At 37.6% G+C, this 22,140-nt stretch overlaps 1 protein-coding gene across 2 annotated transcripts; it reads left to right on the forward strand.

The window, feature by feature from the left end:
- The first annotated feature begins 1,560 nt into the window (after positions 1-1,560).
- LOC115417946 (meprin A subunit beta-like) lies at positions 1,561-22,052 on the forward strand. Of its 2 annotated transcripts, XM_030132175.1 has the most exons (15): positions 1,561-1,710; positions 2,723-2,750; positions 2,893-2,943; positions 3,526-3,566; positions 3,691-3,766; positions 5,076-5,193; positions 9,681-9,859; positions 9,952-10,170; positions 12,368-12,517; positions 12,599-12,661; positions 16,325-16,540; positions 17,499-17,743; positions 20,772-20,982; positions 21,103-21,273; positions 21,361-22,052. In XM_030132175.1, exons 1-15 carry the CDS (start codon positions 1,669-1,671, stop codon positions 21,432-21,434), a joined length of 1,884 nt encoding a protein of 627 aa, XP_029988035.1. In that variant the 5' UTR covers positions 1,561-1,668; the 3' UTR covers positions 21,435-22,052. The 2 variants fall into 2 exon arrangements, with proteins under 2 accessions (XP_029988035.1, XP_029988036.1); XM_030132176.1 differs by lacking the exon at positions 12,599-12,661.
- The last annotated feature ends 88 nt before the right edge of the window (positions 22,053-22,140 follow it).

Consider the following 22,140-nt stretch of genomic DNA (forward strand, 5'->3'; position numbering starts at 1 on the left):
CAGAAATATTTTCAAGGCTGTGAAATATTGGTGACCAGAGTTCTTGGAAGTTGTTACCTCTATTATATTTTTCAAATGTAAGCCTTTCCAGTGGTAGAGGGAATATTGACAATTGATCTAACAATAATTTGAAAGTCAGAGGAGACTCATCCTTCCAAAAAAGAAGGATGCATTTCTTTGCAAAATACATGATTGTGATTCGTAATCTGCATTTGGTTCTGTCCAAAGGAATATCTTGTGAGTCATTTAACAGATCTAAATTGGGAGCTAATATCACATCTTTTCCTAGGATGACTGTGTAAACAGGTGCATAGAACTCCAGAATGATTTTAAAAGAGCATGTTCCCGGAACATATGCATGAATGTTCCCTCTCCTGTTTTGCAGTGAGGGCCCTGTGGGGGGATATCCTTGGAGATTTTATGAATTTTTACCGTCGTAAGATACAGTTTGTGGATAAATTTTACATTAGCTTCTCTAATTTTATGACTTGTAAACTTAAAATAAGTTCTTTCGTATATATTTATCCAGGCATTTTCTTCAAAGGAAATCTCCACTTCCTTTTCCCATGTCCTCTTCAGGGGCTGGAAAGATGATTGGCCTCCTTTTAATACTTTATACAATTCACTGATCTTCCCTTTTAATTTTGTCAGATGTTCTAATTCTGTTAGTCCAGTACACAGCTTGTTCGCTTTCATAAGTGAATGAACAAGACTCCGCATCTGTAAATATTTAAGAAAACCGTTGTTAGGAATATTATATTCTGATTTTAAAAGTATTGCTAGTATTATAATTGACTGGATGTCTCCCACCTGACCCAGGGCCACCACAAACTGATTACACTCTATGTATTCATCATAACGTACTCCATGTGTCATCCCCCCCAGTCTCTCTATATCTCTATCGCTCTCTCTTTTCTCCTCCTTCACTCTCTCTCTCTCTCTTTAACCCCAACTGGTCAAGGCAGACAGCCATCCTTCAGGAGTCTGGGTCAGCTCGAGGTTTCTGCCCATTAAAGGGAAGTTTTTCCTCGCCACAGTCACCAATCACAAGTGTTTGCTCCTGAAGGATTCTGTTGGGTCTCTGTAAACTTAATTTGATTCTGATTTGAATTGATAAAGCACTTTGTGACTCTGTCTGTGAAAAGGACTCTATAAATAAAATTTACTTACTTACTTACTTACTTATAATTGACTGGATGTTTTGCATGTAGGTTTTCTTGTTTAATTTCCTTACAGTTAGTTAACACAGACTGCTCATAGCGGGGCTGTATCATGATAAATATAATCATGTGTCACTTAGACTGAGTGGAAAACTACTGAGAGGGGGTGGACGCCAATAGATGAATTGGTTATGCCATATAAGGACTTGTTTTCACTTACATATATAAGATACTGATCTTATCTTAAAGTTTGGTAAACCAAACCCCAGATAAAACCAATCTTGTAAACATAAGAAACAATATCACCATCCTGTGTGGGTGTTTTTTTTTTAATAATTTATAAAGAGAGAAGATGACATTGCGGTCTGCAGACACATCTCTGTCTGTATGTACCCTTATCATCATCATCACTTCACCTCAGGTGGTGGTGTAAGAAGTTATAAAAGGGATGTGACAGAAGAAAGGAAGTGGCAGATTCATCTGAGCCAGTGTGTCTGTGGCTGCAGCCATGACACAACCGTGGATTATTCTGCTTTTTGGCCTGGGGTTGGTAAGTATGTAACGTAAACATTAACATTCAAATGAAGTCTCCTGTGTCAAAGTGAGATGGTGTTCTTCTGTCACCGGTGTAACAGGCCAAAGTATACCCCACATCTGGACTATACCTAGGGTATAATCTGGCCAATGTCTGGATGGGGGTTTACTTTGGCCTGTTACACTGATACAGTTGATGCCCATTCAGCTTTCTCCTCTTCTTCAATTCTTGTTCTCTTAATTTTTTTAATTTACTTTTATTTTGAAATGAGACTTTTAAATAAGGGTGTTGAGCCCTAGTTCAGCTGGTCTCCAGCAGCTGTAAAATGTGTGTTCTGTCTGTGGGGAACTGCATGATGTCAAGAACAACTCTACTAAAAGTGTAATTATGATTTGTCGGGCAGAGGAGGACAGATCATTGAAGTTTTGTGATTTTAAGCTATCTGGGAATACTTTATATGTATGCCATGTTGTCAAGTACCTCGGTCACATCATAACAGATCATTTGTTGGATGATGAGGACATGTATCGTTAATATAGGATGTTTTACACACAAACCAACGTACTGTCACAGAAAATGTTCTCTTGTTCTGTAGAAGTGAAACTGACTCTGTTTAGAACACCCCTCTGTACACAGCACATCTGTGGGTGAACTACAAAAAAGCAGCTTCAACAGACTGACAGTGGCGTACAATGATGCTCTAAGGCTCGTATTAAAAAAGCCCAGAGGGACTAGTGAAAGTGAACTGTTTGTGTCTAATCAAGTAAATTCATTGTGCGCTGTGTTAAGAAATCTGACGTTTAAGTTTATGTGTCGCCTGAATCATTCAGAAAATACTGTCATTTTATTGTTGACTAATCTTGCATATAGTGCTGTACACATCTCAGTCCTGGGAACACTGGTATGACTGTCTCTTGAAAGTACAGGGTTTTTTTTTAATTGTGTTTTTATTGTGTTTGAATTTATCTGTTTGTCTTTTGGTGTGGACCATGAGTCTGTAATAAACCTTATCTATCCATCTATTTAGATGGCGGCAAAGCTGACGGGTGAAACCGGTGAGCTGAATATGAGTCAAATATTTTTTTTCATGCTGTATCAAACAGGACAGTTTACCTCAGCTAAAACTAAATTAAACTGTGAACATTAAATTACCTTTTATTGTGTTTCTGAGCAGCTTCTTCTTGGTTCTTTCTGTAGACACTGATGTTGATGAGGGCCACGACTGGGACATCACTGACATCAATGAAGGTTCACATGCTCCAAAAAATAAATAAATAAATAAATCTTGTTTATGGGAAATATTTCTCTCTCTTTCTCTGAAAAGAATAATAATCCTACCAAGTAGGCAAGCCTAGTGACTTTTTAAAGAAAATCTAAATATAATATAGAAAAAAATATAGATATACCTTAATAAGATATTGCATCAAATATTAATACATGATTTAACCTGTAACCTAGGATATTGAAACAATGGTTAACACACTATCCCAAAAAAGGAATAAACATGAGTTTAAACTGGGTCAAATTTATCAGATTCTTTCAGAATACTAGTACATAATATTAATATAATACAATTAAAAATAAACATAAATCTTACAGATGAGAAAATGCAGTACAAAAACAAAATGTTGCCTGATAGTACATATGGTAGGGTAAGAGTATGTTTATTCTAATTCACTGTTAAAGTCTTCCTCCATTGTTAATTTGAATATTGAGAAATTTGTAATAAAGTACGTTTTATAAATAAATAAATAAATAAATAAATAAATATATCTGTGTCCATCTCTAAATGTAGCTGATCATTCAACATCTACTAAAATTATTTTTCAGCGGCTGGCCTGGACCTTTTTGAGGGAGACATTGAAGAGGGTGTAAGTTACAAACAGTATTTTATGTGTTTGCTGTTGCAAGCCTTTTGTCAATTCAGTCATTCAATTGTGTGCAGTATGAACTAGAATATTGTAAATGTCATATTTTGTTTTGGTGTACTTTCAGGTGTTGAGAAACACTAGAATAGGAGACAAATATCGCTGGCCTAAAAGCGTCCCCTACTACCTGGAGGACAGCCTGGGTGAGATACGACCACACTTGAACAGTTTTCCCCCCTTGGAGCATTCATGATTTGGTTACATTTGATTTTAAATTATGTCTATGAACTTTTTTTTTTTTTTTTAGAAATGATCTGCCTCAAAGATTAAATGTGCTAAATCTTACATATTTTAATACGATGAATAAAAAAATGCCCTGCTAGAAGTAAGCCTAGTATTCTTAAATCTGGTTACATTTACCTTATATTGAGCAAAAAATAAATAAATTCTTGGCTAGAATTCTTAAAACAATAATAAAAAAGTGTCTCACCTAAAAAACCATAATGTGCCTTAAAACTTGACCAAAATGCCAGAATTTTAGCAAACAGTGCTTAGAACAAGAAATAAAATCCACTTGATATTAGCTGAAAAATCTTAGTAAGAAAAAGTTAGAATTTTTTTTAATAAGAATATTTTTAATGTAAAAATTTCTTGGCAAGCTTTATTCCCTATGTAGATTTTAAAAAAATACGACAAAGATTCTAGAAATAAGGCTTTTTCCACTTTCTTAGAAATCATTTTTTGCAGTGAGTGCTGGTTCGCCGATGTTTTCAAAATAAAAATCTTATTCCACAAATATATTGATTTATGTACATTTAGTAATTTGTTTTATCTTCCACTAGGAAGAACCAGAAAAGTGAATGCATTGTAATGTGCACACAGTGTTTTGAAGTAGATCTGATAGTTCTGAGACAAACATTCCTTTAGAACACATGTGTCAAACATGACGGGTCATCTGGGATGAATTTATGAAATGCAAAAATTACACTGAAGATATTCACAACCAAGGCTGTCAAAGTTATTGAAGTTCGGGTTCCACGTACAGACCAACAGGATCTAAATTGGATCAGATCAGTAAAATACTACCGCAATAACCTATAAATAATGACAACACCACAGTTTTCTCTTTGTTTTACTGTAAGCAAAGTAAAATTACATGAAGATGTTTACATTTTTAAAGTATTCCTTCACAAAAAATGTGAATATCCTGAACAAATAAGAACAACCTGAAATGTCTTAAGGAAAATAAGTGCATTTTTACCAATATTCTGTCTGTTACTGAATGTTTTTTCTATTTGTAGGTCCACTGTAATCTGTAAGTTATAATGTACATGTGCAAGAATGTTGTTAAAATTGCACTTATTTTTCTTAAAACATTTCAGATTGTTCATGTTATTCATATTTTAAAGGATATTTGTAGATGTAAACATTTTCATAATGTAATTTAACTTTTTTCACTCTTATTATTTTACTGGTGAGGCCCATTTCATATGGTTGTGTGATTATTTGCAGAAATCAACGCAAAGGGAGTGATCCTGAAGGCATTTGAGCAGTACAGACTTAAGACTTGCATTGACTTCACACCGCGGAAGGGAAAGGGGAACTACATCTCTGTGTACAAAGGCCCGGGGTCAGTGTTCGATTACAATCAGGACTGTGTCATGTACAATGTGTTGCGCAATAAGTCATATTACATGCCTGCTCATGACATGGAACAACATATATCTAGTGCTGTCAAATGATTAAAATTTTTAATCAGATTAAACACAGGCTTGCGGTGGGATTCATTTTGATTAATCTACAAAATATTAATATATAATAATTATGTTTCATTTTGCATGAGCAAACAGACTCAAGGAAGAAGGGAATATATATGCACTTAACATGTTTGACACAAGCTGGCCGTTAGCCAAAATGTTAGCAGAATCTCCGACTAACCTTTATTCTTCAAGTTAATGTGGTATTTTAAACTGGAAGTGCTTCGTTGAAAAGAAAACTCCTTTCTGCAGAGTGTGTATAATACTTCATGTAGGTCGACTGTTCCGTCTTGGGTTTTTTTACTCAAATTTCCCATCCAGAGGGCCAACGTACTATTTAGGATCTTCCATCTTTATGGGTTTGTTCTGCTGATTGTCACTATCAGATCAACAACCCATTTACGCATGTGCGACGCTGTGGTTGGCCCTTTCGTTTACGGTCATGTTCCAGATCTCATCCACGCAAGTGCATTAAAATCTGTCAGCATCTGTCTCATCTATGCATGTGCACTGCATATCTGTCAGAATATGTCAGAATGGCGGCAAGTACGAAGCGGAAGAAATGAACAGGCAGTGTAAAAACTATGAAGGCTGATGTTGAAGGGCTGATTTGTGTTGGAATAATTAAAACATCTGCATTGGCATCAAGGTTATAATCGTTAATGAAAACGAACGAAATGAGGGAAACTAAAATTGAAAAAACATTTTCGTTAACTGAAATAAATAAAAACTCTAATTAAAAGAAGAAAAAAAAAACGATAACTAACTGAACTGTATTGTGAGCTTACAAAACTAACTAAAATGTATAAAAATTATGGATAAAATTCCCTTCGTTTTCGTCTTAGTCAATGTCAGATTGATACGAAATTGATTTATTTGACTCCTGCAGTTTTAGCTAGCAGCACCATACACACTTCACAGTCTGTCATGTCTGGGCACTGGTGGTTTCCAGTCGTCTTCTGGTCCCCACTCTACCTGGAACATAAAGACTAAAGCTGGGACACAGCAGCACAGTCCTGTCTGGGATTTACTTCAGTGATGAGTGGGGTCGTTTTCTTTTTGTTTGTTTTTTTTGCGCTCACTGTGTGTGTGTGTGTGTGTGTGTGTGTGTGTGTGTGTGTGTGTGTGTGTGTGTGTGTGTGTGTGTTGTGAGTGACAGAGACAGAGTGGAGCTAAAGGACAGAGTCCGACAGGACTAGCATCCAGGTAAAACTGGAGAGTTTATCACCATGAAAAGGCCTTCCAAGCCCTGAACTGTACAGTTTAGAAGAGGAGAAAAGAGGAGGATGAAAACTAATCCAATTCCAGAGATATGGAACCTGTTATGTTAAAAAAACATTTGATGTTATAAGCAACAGCTAGCTGAACTGAAATGAAGCAAAGTTGGCTAATAATGGAACTGTAGAGGATTAAGATATGAGATCTGCTAAGGTGTGGTTTACTGATGATGAACTGGGTTATATGTGTTTATATATGTTTCTTTGCAGTTTAATTGCTGGTTAGCACACACACACACACACACACACACACACACACATATATATATATATATATATATATATATTTATTTATTTATTTATATATTTATATATACACACAGGGTGGGGAAGCAAAATTTACAATATTTTGAGACAGGGATGAAAGACAGTGTATGACCAATTAGTTTATTGAAAGTCATGAGAATTTATTTGCCACAAGAGAATTGACATAATAGAAAATGTTTTTATTCTATGTGTCCTCCTTCTTTCTCAATAACTGCCTTCACACGCTTCCTGAAACTTGCGCAAGTGTTCCTCAAATATTCGGGTGACAACTTCTCCCATTCTTCTTTAATAGTATCTTCCAGACTTTTCTCGTAATAGTTTGCTCATAGTCATTCTCTTCTTTACATTATAAACAGTCTTTATGGACACTCCAACTATTTTTGAAATCTCCTTTGGTGTGACGAGTGCATTCAGCAAATCACACACTCTTTGACGTTGGCTTTCCTGATTACTCATATGGGCAAAAGTTTCTGAAAAGGTATGGATAATAGTGTTAGGTATGATTATGACATCAATATATGTTTGGTTTCAAAACAATTGACGTAGTGCCTGCTGAGAAAAAACAAACTAAATGTTCATTGTAAATTTTGCTTCCCCACCCTGTATATTTCTTTTCTTTCTTTTCTTTCTTTCTTTCTTTTCTTTCTTTCTTTCTTTCTTCTTCTGGTTAACTGCTGGTTAGCTGGTTTATATATGTTTCTATCTGGTTAACTGCTAGCTGCTTTATGCATCTCCTCTCACCGCTTTGCACATCTTTGCATTGTTTTCATGTAAGTTACCTTGTGTATGGATCACACACACACACCCTCAACCTGCTATAGGGAATTTATACATCGTAAGAACATGTGTTTGTGTCTCTGCTTAGTCAATGAGCCGCCCTAACCCACCCCCAAATAAAGTGGCCAGGGTAACCCGCTGATTCGCCGCCTCACTAATTTCTTTGAATAAGATGGTGAGGAAGATAAATATGTGAAATAACTAAAACTAATACTAAACTAACTAAACTAAAACTAAGCATTCAGAGAAAAAAAGATTACTAATGAAAACTAGCAAACATGCCCTAAAAACTAATTAAACTAACTGAATTAGAGAAAAAAAAAAAGTCAAAACGAATAAAACTAAACTATAATTAAAAATCCAAAACTATTATAACCTTGATTGGCATACGGTCAGATATGATAACTGGTCAGGGATTCCGTTTTAATGCTTTATTTTCTCTTAAGGCAGATTATTTACAGGTGGAAACAGTTCAGGTGATGACATGGGTAGGATGATTTGGATGAGATGACATGGATGAGATGATTTTAAATCTTAAACAAAGGGAAACAATGACTGTATTACTAAAACAATTCGAAACATGTTCAAGGATATTCAACTAACAATAGCACAAAATAACTCACTCAGGTATGCATCCATCCATGTCTGTGCATTTAAGTCTTTGTCTGTTCTTCAGGCCGCATGCTCCCAGTCAAACAAAGGAAAAAAGAGGATGGTCTGGGCCTGATCCTTCCTCTTAAATGGTTGGGTGGTGGCCTGATAGGTGAGGCGAGGTCCTGCCCTCCCCAACTAGGAAGTGGAGTTTTAACAGGCAGGAATATATTCATGCGAACAGTAGCGATAAGGGCACATTCATTGTATTCTTTTCACATTATAACTTTTATTAATTGAAATATTTTGAAGCAATCAGGGTCTGTAACTCTGCAGCACAGGATTGGTGAAACAGGTCATTTACTTTACATTCATTAAAATGTACTCATAGTAAGCCAGAAATCACATATATTCTACAGAAAGGTTAAGGTCATTTCTGGCTTACTCTGACTGCATTTTAATGAGCGTCAAGTAAATGACCTGTTTCACCAATCCCATGCTGCAGAGTTACAGGTCCTGATTGAATCAGGAGAGCCCAGGGAATTCTTACGCTGAATGCTTATATGACAGGCTGTATGGTTGCTTGCTTCAAAACATTTCAATTATTAAAAGTTATAATGTGAAAATATACAATGAATGTGAACTTATCGCTACTGTTTGCATGAATATATTCCTGCCTGTTCGTTTCTTCCGCTTCGTACTAGCCACCATTCTGACAGATATGCAGTGCACATGCGTAGATGAGGCAGATTCTGACAGATTACACTGCGCATGCGTAGATGAGATCCGTAACATAACGACTGTATACGAAAGGGCCAGCCGCTGCAACGCTAACTCTACTTGGATAATGTAGGTAAGCATTTGTATATTGTCCTTCATTGCAGATGTATATTTGATATAAGAAAAAAGGAAACCTATTTTCATATGTGATTACAACTGCGCAGTTTATAATGACTGCTTTTACATCTGCTTATTTTGTATTGTTATTATGGAAAGTCTGTATTTGTCATGTAACTGTATTGTTTCTAAATAAAGTGTTAAAAAAAAAAAAAAAAAACTCTACTTAGACAAACTTCCCAAAATGTGTTACCAGAGACATTCAGAATCCATACTACACTGTAGATGGGTTAATTTCATTCAATTTTTAATCAGATTAATCATAAACGATGGAGTAATCTGTTGTTAATGCGTTAATTTCTGACAGCCCTACATATGTCACATAGAGACAAAGAATAATATTAATGAGAGTTGAGGGCTCAGCACTGAAAGAGCTGAAAGAAAAGTGTGTATTAATTAAAATTTCATTCTCTTAGTGTCTCAAAATACCTAAAGTAGCTCCAGGTTCCTGAATAGGTATCAATATTTGTACAGCTATTGATGGCACAGACAGTGGAACTGACATCCAGTTTGTGATAAGGTGGAATGAATCTCACTTTCCTTCCTTATAGATGCTTTTCTAGTGTTGGCAACCAGCGCTGGGGGTCTCAGAGACTCTCTATTGGTGAACACTGTGATTCAGTAGCAACTGTTGAGCATGAGTTCCTACATGCTCTTGGTTTCTGGCACGAACAGTCCAGATCTGACCGTGACGACTATGTTGACATCATATGGAGTAACATTAAACCTAGTGAGTCTTGGCTTCGTTATGTAAACAGCAAACTGTACTTTGTGCCTTTACTTGTTGCTGTATTCTGAACATGTTTATGATGCCTTTCACAGACAAAGGCAACAACTTCGCCAAACATGATGACACTGAGTCCAGTGCTCTGGGCGTTCCCTATGATTACATGTCTGTGATGCACTATGGTAAGATGTACTTCACCACAGGGTCTGGTCCCACCATTGTCACCAAGGATCCCCACTTCTCTGATGTGATTGGTCAGAGGATAGGGTTCAGCGCCAGTGATCTTACTAAACTCAACCGCCTCTACAACTGCAGTGAGTCTTAACTTGATATGTTTTTCATAAAATAGTGAATGGGGTTTCACTGATTTCACTGATTACCTCCGTTTACAAATGAAATACATATCAATGCAAAACATACACCGATCAGTGATAAGATTATGACCACTGACAGGCAAAATAGTCATAAAACTGATTATTTCATTATAATGGCACTTTTCACGGGGTTAGATGAAGTCCTTTTAAGCTGATTTGTCGGAAGCAGCAAAATGAGCAACGTAAGGAACTAAGTGACTTTGACAAGGTCAATATAGTAACAGTGATGACTGGGTCACAGCATCTCCACAACTGCAGGTGTTGTTGGGTGTTCGTGGTCTGCAGTGGTTAGCACCGATCGAAAAATGGACTAATGAAGGACATTCCAATCACAGGCCAATTAAGCATCTGTGGGAGGTGTTGGACAAATAAATCTGATCCATGGAGGTCCACCTCGACTTCCAGGACTTCAGGGATCTGCTGCTAATGTCTTGGTCCAGACACCACAGGTTTGGTTGAGTCTAGGCCTGAGGTCAGAGCTGTTTTTTTTGTTTGTTTTTTTTTAAAAAAGGAGAACCAATACAGCAGGGGTGTCCAAACTTTTTTTCAAGAGGGCCAGATCTGATAATGTGGACATTGCCAGGGGCCAGTGGTCCCTTTGGACATTTTTTAAACCGTAAAAATTACATATAAATGCGCTGTTCTACAACAATTTTATTTTCATTGTCACAATATCATTTTTTTAAATGGCAATGTAACCAAATCTAAGCCACTCAGGTGTGAACAAATTAAAAAAAAACAAAAAAAAACATTTCTGCCTTCCTTTCACATCTGGAGTCAGATAACATAGAACAAACTGTATGGAGTATCTTAAACTTCCAAGTTGATAAAAATCTTAACCCCACATTCATTTTAAACATGACTTATATAAGTAATCATTACTCATATATTACTCAGTAATGCAAAGTCTGTTAACATTTCAGATGAAAACATATGACTCTTACTCTTGTCTTTCACAAAATCATTCAGAAAGTAATATTTTGTGTTACATCTACAAGTACATAACACCAGCAGTTATAGGCAACTAACCTGGCAACTTGGTAGCCTGCCTTGGTGGTGAATTCATTGAACTCCCAGGTTCACATGAAAAGTCACTGCTGTGAGTTTAAAGCAGCTTGAATTTGCTTCACTTTTTCGGAACGCTCACTCCCTGCTAGCTTGTTGTATGTGTTAGCTTGTTTTGTCTGCTCGTGTCTCTTTACATTGAATTCCTTAAACAAGGCAACAGTCTCTTGACAAATTAGGCAAATACAATCGCCTCGATTTTCAGTGAAAAAAAAATTTGTAATTCCCATCTCTCCTGGAAGCGGCGGCCCTCACTGTCAACTTCCATTTTTTTATTTACAGGCGCCATGGTTAGAAATTAGTGAGAAGGGTTCACGGCAAAGTCACAGAGCCCGATAGAGTTAGAGTGGTGCTGCCACCATGAGGCGAAAGGAGAAACTGCATTTTGAACCTTTTATGATTCATGTACTCAGTTCAACACTCCAAGCGGGCCATAAATAATACATTCTAAAACCCAAGCTGTGGGCCGTCTAAAATCTGACCGCGGGCCATGATTGGCCCCCGGGCCGGACTTTGGACATGCCTGCAATACAGTATTAGATAGGTGGTAATAATGTCATGATCCTATTGACGCTCTATTGGTTGAGATCTGGTTGGTGTTCTGTAGCCAAATTTTATAATGTACAAACCACTTTAAATTGGGAACAAGTGGTGCCAGGCACTACAAACCCCAGCCCTCGCACATATTGTAGCTTATTTTGGCATCAATCCAGCTGATGTCATCATGTCTGTGTGTGCTGATGTCAGCATATCAATTACCTCTATATATGTGCCAAGTTTGAAGTAAATTGAAACAAAGTTTATGTTTTTATAGACAAAATCTAGAGATACTCTGACCCAGTGATCTGCACATTACAATTTCTCCCTTGTCTAAGTTTCTCAGGTCCCTACTTGTGTCCATTTGGCTGTTTTTAATACATTAACATTAATAACACTATGCCTGTCAGTGGTCATAATGTTATGGCTGATCTGTGTATGTACTGAATAATATGAGCTTGAGTAAGGAAAGATGTCACAGGCTCCTGCTAGGTCATTGTGCAACATTTAATTTAAAGCTGTTTACTCTTCACAGCCACATCTGTGACTTTTGTGGACAGCTGTGACTTTGAGGATGAAACCATCTGTGGGATGATCCAGGGTCCTGGAAATAAAAAGTGGAAACGATGTAATTCTGTTAGAGGAGAACCCCAGACTGACTTCACCAACATGAGAAAATACAAAGGTGACAGTCAACACTGGTAGAAATGAGATGTTTTTGTTAAATTAAATTTGTTAATTTATGGACCTTATTTCCATTCTACAGGACCACTGCGCAAGATTTTTCATAGAGGTTTAAAAAGTGATGCTGAAATTGAACGTTTTCATGGTAAGTAAACCAAAGAAAATACAATTTTTACTGTCCTATATTGATCCTAGTTAGATAAAATGAATATGTTCAAAATACAAAGATAATCTACTTTGGATTGAAAACATCACATGGACAGAGGTGGGTAAAGTAGCCAAAAATTATACTCAAGTAAAAGTATTGTTACCTTAGAAAAATATTACTCAAGTAAAAATGTACTTAATGAAAAAAATTACTCAAATACTGAGTACTTCCCGAGCAACATCATATTTATTGTTCTTTTAAATTCAACAATTAATAAATGAAATGTTAATATAAAATATATATATGGGAACATTACAGCTACCTCGTAATAATCATCATTGGTTACATCACATTAATATCTAGTCTGCTCTTGTGGAGGCAGATACTGTGCATGGTTTTCTATTTACTTTGAAGAGTCTTCAACTCATCTTCAACTCTAATTAAACAAACTGTATTACAAACAGCACTGTGTTATGACTGGAAGTACGAGGTCTGAACCCAAATGCACGACCCGCAGACAAAAATACAATGTAACTGTGTTTATTAAACACAGACAGAAAACACAGTTCACACAAAAAGGTTATGGGTGAGTCCTCAGTGAAACTGCTTCGTGGATTCGTCACGGCGTCCAAACCCGAATGAGAAAGCCCACAGCCCAGGTCGGGAGCACACGAGGGGAACCCGACTCGGGAAAAACAAAGGAGCGTCAGGAGACAGACCAGGTCATACACAGAGAGGCTAGCAGACAGGCAACAGGACATTGGGGAAAGGCAAACTCATGTACCGTTTATCCAGGCAAAAAGGTCGAACACGGGAGTGGATACTAAGGCAGAAGCACAGACACGGGTCAGGCAAAAACTCTGGCATCGAGGAAACAATCCAGGTCAAAACAGACAGGCAGGCAGACAAACAGGATCCGAAGAAGCGCTGGTAAGTAGACACACAAAGGCGAATATGAACTGGCGACAAACAGGGGAAAACACAGGGCTTATATACACAAAAGGGAGGGAAGACAATGAGACACAGGTGGAACAAATCAGGGCGGGGACAGGTAATCAGCAACAGGTGGAACAATCAGGGAAGGGAAGCAAAGACATCAGACATGGCACAAGAGGAGAACTTAACAAAATAAAACAGGAAATGACAGACAAGACAGACAAAACAGGCAGAAGTCCGGGGACTGATATGATACGCTAGGCGGTCCACAGCCAAAACTAAGCTTATTACAACTTAACATGGCGTGATTTCCCAAATTCTAAGTTGAGTTCTTATAGACTGAAATGTCGACTTGTTTGGGCAGACACAGATGACAGTGCATGACATAGCTGTTTTTCTTTTTTCACAGACCGTAAGGCAAACATAGTTTGAATATGCAGCCGGGGGTGTCAGGGCCGGTTTTAGCACTGCGCCGGATAGAGAAACAGATAGAAACATATATACTGTAAATCAGATAGAAACATATATAAACCAGCCAACCAGCAGTAAACCAGAGAGAAACATATATAAACCAGATAGAAACACGTATAAATCAGATAGAAACATATATAAACCAGCCAACCAGCATTAAACCAGAGAGAAACAAATATAAACCAGATAGAAACACATATAAATCAGATAGAAACATATATAAATCAGATAGAAACACATATAAACCAGATAGAAACATATATAAATCAGATAGAAACACATGCAAACCAGATAGAAACAAATATAAATCAGACAGAAACACATATAAACCAGATAGAAACATATATAAATCAGATAGAAACATATATAAATCAGATAGAAACATATATAAACCAGATAGAAACATATATAAATCAGATAGAAACACATATAAACCAGATAGAAACATATATAAATCAGATACAAACTTATGTAAACCAGCCAACCAGCTTTAAACCAAATAGAAACAAGGCCTGTAACGGTGCACAAAATTTTTGGTTTGGTACGTTTTTGGATTTGAAAGCCATGGTTCTTTTTTTTTGGGTTCGGTACGGGAAGAAAGAAAACCCCTCAAAATGTCTTTAATGCATTTATTATGAATTTTTGAACATTTTCCCCCCAATTCTTGGAGACAATAGAATGTAGAAAAACAGGAATAATATAATTCTGCTGCTATAAATCAAATAGAAAATAAAATATTACTAAATGTATTTTAAACATTAGTATTGCACTTTTCCCTGAAAGGTAGTTTTGAACAAACAACAAAAATCTAATCACTGTTCTGTCAGTTCACATTCTGCATAAAAATAACAATAAAAAAATTCCACTTGAAGTGCAACATTAACAAGAGGGCAAACTGGTATTCTTTTTTTAACAAACTGAAGAGCAACACTGACAACAAAATTAACCAAATTATTTATTTTAGGATAACCAACAAACTGTTTAGGCCACCTTCTGTACTTGTGTCTGTGTGTGCAGGGTGCGATTTGTCAAAAATACAGAGGTGGGGCCTATGAGGCCTGCACCACAAGCTAGCCCTGAGGGTCTTCTGTCTCCTCTAAATCTGAATCACAAGCTGTTGTTTCATCCATTGCTGACGCCACTCCTGTATTTGTGCTCCGGTGCACTCACTCTGCTCCTGTGTGAAACTGGCACCAAGCTCTCACTGTGTCATGTGACTGCCTGGCTACATCTGATTGGTGGTGGGGAATTAAAGGTAGTTAGTGCTACGTCCAACGTAGCCACTAGCTACCTTTGAATGGTGAAACACGGTCATGTGAGTTTTTGGCGGAAGTCTTTCTAACAAAACAAAACAAATGGTCCGTGCATTAACAAATGACCAAAAATAAAAGTAACAAGCGGGACGTACACCATTGTAACAGAGTAGAAGTAGCGCTTCTTCTTCATAAATATACTCGAGTGAAAGTAAAAAGTATGTCTTATTAAAAGTACTCTTAAAAGTACAATTTATGTAAAAAGTTACTTACGTAAATGTATAATTATTACTGAATGATTTTTACTGTCCTATATTGATCCTATTTAGATAACATGAATATGTTTAAGATACAAAGATAATCTACTTTGGACTGAGAACATGACATGGATGAGTGAAATGCAAAGTACAAGAATATTACAGTAATGTCAAGTCTAATACAGCTATCTAACATTCTTCTCTTTTAAGTGTGTTTATTTTCTTACTCATATTAACTTTTTTGGAACAAATTGTAATACCTTATAAAATAATAAAGCCAAGAGTGAACAAAGACAACAAGTAAAACAACTAAAAATGAAAATCACTGTTAAAGTAAAATAACATATTTGAGTAAATATAGAATAAGACAAGTTGGCCAATAAAAGACAGCATACACAAGAGTTACTTAAAAAAAAAAAAAAAAGAATAAACAGGGGGTGCCAGGCACAACAGACCCCACCCCTTGCGCATATTGTAGCTTATTTTGGCATTGATCCAGCTTTAAAGATTTTAAAAATTCATACAAAGTTTGAAGTTTGACCTATTATTCCCAAAATGTAACCACATTTATTCTGGATCACTGGTCAATCTAAGAACCCAAAACAAAAATCAAAAACAATACCCCTTGCCTCCCCTTTGGGAGGCAGGGTAAAAAGTAAGTAAAATAAATAGATAAATAGATGAATATTAATTAAAAGCACACAAGAATTTACAACACTTTTTTCTTGTTTTATTAATGTCAGGGAGTGGTTACTTCATGCACTTCAGCACTGCCTCCGCTAACCCCGGAGACCGTGCATCTCTGCAGAGTCGAATGCTTTACCCCAAACCTGGAGCCCAGTGTCTGCAGTTCTTCCTGTTCAACACAGGGGCGGCTGATGACGTTCTCAATGTCTGGGTGAAAGAGTATGATGAGACCAACCCCAGTGGTAAACTCCAACTGTACAAGAGTATTTCAGGTAAAATGGAAAATAGAACTGAAAGATATAAGGGGGTAATTAAAACTCTTTTAGAATTTAAGATTTCTGACTTAACCTAGTGCTTCTGTCAGCAGATATAACACGTAGATCCATACCATGAATAGTAAAACCCTTAACGAATAAACATATTGTATGTCAGATGTTGAAACAATATCAGTATTTGGAAATAGGTTAGAAAATATTAACATTCTACAAGAGGACCTAAACAATAAATAATATGACTGTGGTTTATTTTCTTTGGACTTTGGATAATACAAATCACTGCGATTAAACTTGTTTTTCACTTGAATTTATTAGAAAAGTGGATTGTATTTCACTGTTTTTCACTTTGTCACCAGCAGAGGGCATTCATTAAGAGTCTGATTTAGACCAACAATAACTACAAAGTGTCAAAAATAAATAAATAAATAAATACATAAGAAAAAAGTGATGTCATGACATCACTTTTGCTATGATGTGGGGCTATGTAAATAAAACTTGATTGATTGATTGATTGATTGATTGATTGATTGATTGATTGATTGATTGATTGATTGATTGATTGATTGATTGATTGTCTGACTGACTGACTGACTGACTGACTGACTGGTTGGTTGGCTGGTTGGTTGAATCATTCATTCATTCATTAATCCTGAAACACTGTTGTTAACTTATTCACCAGTAGGACTTATTGAAGTAATCATAGAATTATTGAAATAGCTATAGGTCATAACTGAGATTATATGTCATTATAACATGTTCTTAATATTAGTGTTAAATATGATCACAGTTAATGTATTGGGTCTGAGCAGATCAGGTTCAGATTACCTAAGGTACAAAGAAAATAAATCACATTAATAATGTCTAGTGTTTCAGGTCCACTTGAAGGAAAGTACTTTTTGACGTAGTAACTCCCCAGTTCCTGATGGTGATTATGTATTCACTCTTCACTCTACAGGAGGCGACACAGGCGTCTGGAATCTGCATCATGTTAATATTTATGTGGCAAAGGAGGCTCATGTCATTTTTGAGGGGGTAAGAGGGAAACAGCCATCATCAGGGGGGTTCTCTTTGGATGACATCAACCTGTCATCCACCAAGTGTCCTCACCACATCTGGCCCGTCCGCAAAATCACCAAGAGTCAACTGGGAGAAGCCATGTTCAGCCCTCGCTTCCTGTCTCCGACAGGTTACTCCTTCCAGGTAATTATAGAATATTGGAATAATCCTAACACCTTAGACTGACATATTCAGAAATTTACTTAGAGCTATACCTACCGATGTGGTATTTCTCACAGCACTTAGTAAAAGTTTGAACATGAACAACCCGCCTCCCTCCAAAGCCCCTCCCCTTGCCTGAGCTCTGATGCTCTCCTCCTCTCACCTGATGTGTGTGGTGGAACTGGAGATAGAGGTGGAGGTCCGGTCCGCTTCGGCGTATCCACGGACCCCTCCCTCAACAATCAGATACATCATCCACCTGCCGTGGGCCCGTGGCTCCTGTTCCATCTGTAGACCCTGTATTTATTCTGTGCAGCGCTGGGTCAGCGTCTTTTCATCACTTGGGAGATGAGGTGCCCAGGCGATGGGTGCGTGCACTGTGAACACATGGCCTCCGCGAATTTTCCGTGGACATTTGAGGTTTCATAGTCCATACATTTATCATCCTACATCATCCTACATTGTGTGACACCAAGTACATGTACCTGTATGAGTCTTGCGGTCATAAAAGCTGAGCTTTGTGCAGACCTGTCTGTTTAGTCCAGTACACCTGACTTCCGGACTTTTATCTCCATCCTTCATTCATTAGACTCCTGTTTGTTCCCCTTAGTTGTTGTTTCTGTTCATAAATCTGTTTTTTTCCCTTCCACATGTGCATTTGAGTTCTATCCATACACATCCTAGACAGAAGACTGTAGTGAGTGACAGGAGAAGCAGTGCCAGTGAAGCGTCAGATTCAGAGGGACACATATCAGATGCCAAGATGGCGGTAATGGATCAGATGCTGGACGGCTATAATGGATGATTGACGGGAGGCTCAGCCAGGTTCGGCCAATTATTTCATTCGGACCGAATAAAATGATTGGTCAGAATTTTATCAGAAATATGAGCAATATATGACAACTAAACATTTTTGAGTTTCAATACCTGTGGATTTCTTTTACATTTTAGTTTGACACATGCTTATTAGGAGCATTTTAAGATGACAAAAGAAAAGTGTAAAAATGCCACATCATATGGTAGAGCTTTAAAGACCAAGTCCACTGGAGTTATAGGCCCATAATGCATCTGTTCTATCATGTAATATCACCCATTGGACACAACTTCGAACACTGGACACCTACACAGAGCAAAAAAAAATCTATCTATCTATCTATCTATCTATCTATCTATCTATCTATCTATCTATCTATCTATCTATCTATCTATCTATCTATCTATCTATCTATCTATCTATAACCTCAACATACACATATTGTGACTCTCAGTTGTTTGCACTTGAAGACATTGATGTGTCTTACGTATTTTTCGTGTCATATAAAGGATTTTTAATTTCCACTTACTTTACTTTTAAAGCTATACCTACCGATCTGGCATGTCGCACAGCACTTCGTAAAAATTTGAACATGAACAACCCGCCTCCCTCCAGAGCCCCACCCACTTCCCCCTGCCTCAGCTCTGATACTCCCCTCCTCACTTAACACATGCGCTGGGAAGCAGAAGTAGAGGTGTCATGGTCTGCTCTGGTGTGGTTGCGGACCCCTCCCTCAATCAGACACACCACCATCCACCTGCGTCTCCTTTATCATTAGGAGACCCTGTATTTAAGAGTCTGGTCTGTGGATCATTGTGTTCACTGCACCTCATTACCTCCAAATAAAGACTCCTCGGAGTCTGGAGGACTGTACTGTACTGTGAGCGTGTGGACTCGGCTCACTGTCTGTGGACATTTGAGGTTTCATAGTCGATACATTTATCATCCTACATTGTGTGACACCAAGTTTGTATACACAAATTCCACGGTTGTAAAAATTGAGCTTTTCAAGTATGCGCGACTCCTGGACTTTTATCACCATCCTTCATTCACCGGACTCTGACTGCTGCAATCTAGTTTTTCTGTTTGCTCCCCTTGGTTGCTGTTTCTGTTGAGAAATCTGTTTTTCCCTTCAGCACCGTGCACTTGAGTCCTATCCATTCACAGCCCTAGACAGGAAGAGCAGCGCCAGTGAAACGTCAGATTCAGAGGCACCGGTAACTGATGCGGGACGGCAGCAATGGATGACTGATAGACAAGAAGCTCAGCCAATTACAGTTGTGCTCATAAGTTTACATATCCTGACTGAATGCGCATCGGATGGTCTTGAATGTTCCAATATGACAATGACCCAAAACATAAGGTCAAGTTGACCTGTCATTGGCCATAGCAGAAAAAAGGTGAAAGTGAAGGAGTGGCCATCTCAGTCTCCTGACATCAGTATCATTGAGCCACTTTGGGGAGGTCTCAAACATGCAGTTCATGCAAGAAAAGCCAAAGTCTTAAAGGAACTGAAGGTGTTTTGCCAAGAACAATGGGCAGCTTTACCATCTGAGAAAATAAAGAGCCTCATCCACAACTACCACAAAAGACTTCAAACTGTCACTGATGTTAAAGGGACCAATACAGAGTATGAAGAACTAGGGTATAGAAACTTTTGATCAGGGTCATTTGGATAGTTTCTGTTGTTAATAGGATTTAAAAGGAGCAAACACATTTGTTTGATGATAAATGGCTTCATCCAGCCACTAGCCACAAGTGAAAGAAAAGTTTTTGTATCATCATTCATAATCTCTGAAAATTGGCCAAAGAATCATAAATTCTGCTAGGGTATGTAAACTTATGAGCACAACTGTATTTTATTTGGACCGAATAAAATGATTGGTCAGACTTTTATCAGAAATATATGAAAATTAAACTTTTTTGAGTTTCAAAACCTGGTGGATTTCTTTTACATTTTAGTTTGCCACATGCTTGGAAGGAGCATTTTAAGATTACAAAAGAAAAGTGTAAAAATGCCACATCGTACAGTATAGCTTTAAAGTCCTGCAGTGCCATCTTGCACCTACTCCAAAGTCTTTGAAAACGTAAATGTCATGCCTGAGACATGCTCCAATGTATTAAATTTGTAACTAATGATAAATCAGACTATAATATATTTAATTTGATTCAACATTATCACACCGTCCTCCTTAGATCCAATTGAAACCAAATGCAGAGACCATTCCACCTGGGTACATGGTTGTCTACTTTCACTTGACCTCTGGACCCAACGACAGGAACCTCAAGTGGCCGTGTCCATGGCACCAGGTGACCATGGTTCTGATGGACCAGCAGTCTGACATCAGAGAGCAAATGAACATGCACCTTATGCTCACCACAGACCCCAAAAAGATGTCATCTGATGGTAAGGAATGGATGAACATGGATCTGTGCATGTGTCAGCTCATCTTCTCCAAGCTGATCAGTGATCATCAGTGACTTCAATGTATTTATTTATTTATTGTATCTTGTTTGTTAATTCCAGGTACTGAATTCTTCTGGGATAATCCTCGCAAGGTTGGCTCCAAAGAGACCGCCCCTGATGGCAGCTCCTTCTACCGTGGTCCAGGTCAGGCATTATTCATTGAGCGGGCCCGCCTGAAGGGCAGAAACTTCATTAAAGGGGACGATGCCTTCTTCCTTTTCAGTGTGGAAGGTATGGAGTCACATTGACATCTAAGTAAGATGATAAACCTGAGATTCCTCATTCACCCATGTTACTGCTTCTTCTTCCTGTCTCCAGATATTTCTCATCTCCTGCTCCCTCAGCCTCTTCCCCAGTTTGGAGTTCATGCTGATGCCAAAGCTGCAGACTAAGAGTTTCCTCCACACGACTCTACTAAAACCCCCACAGTGGTGATTGTTTTCATGGTGTCTGTAGGTGTAGCCATAATGCTGATTTCAGTGCTGATTTCAGGAAACATGTGGATGATGAGGAAGAGGGAGAAGAATCAACTGGAGAATGATGAAGAATTGATCATACAGGACAAACCTAGATTCATAAGAGTGTGAGTAAAGAAAATAAAGTCAGAGCTAATTCATATCATTACAGTTCATATCAACCATAACTGACTGTCTAATACATCTAGACCTGGGGTGCCAAACATGCGGCCTGCGGGCCAAAACCAGCCCACCAAAAAGTTTAAATCTGTCCCACAGGATGAATTTGCAAAGTGCATAAATTACACTGAAAATATTAACAGTTAAATATATTGAACTGGTTTTAGTTCAAGTTCCATATACAGATCAATGTGAGCTCAAGTAAAATCATAATAACCTATAAATAGGTTCGTATGATTCATTATAAATAATGATTCTCCTTGGTTTAATGTGAAAAAAATTACACTATGAAAATGTTTACATTTACAAATTATTCTTTCACAATAGATGTGAATAACCTGAACAAATATGAACCACCTGGAATGTCTAAAGACAATTAAGTGCAATTTTAACAATATTCTGCCTGTCACTAAATGTTTTGTGCATTTGTAGATCCACTGTGATCTGTAAGTTGTGAGACATA

The sequence above is a fragment of the Sphaeramia orbicularis genome, chromosome 4 (genome assembly GCF_902148855.1).
Source record: "Sphaeramia orbicularis chromosome 4, fSphaOr1.1, whole genome shotgun sequence".
NCBI classification, from domain to species: Eukaryota; Metazoa; Chordata; class Actinopteri; order Kurtiformes; family Apogonidae; genus Sphaeramia; species Sphaeramia orbicularis.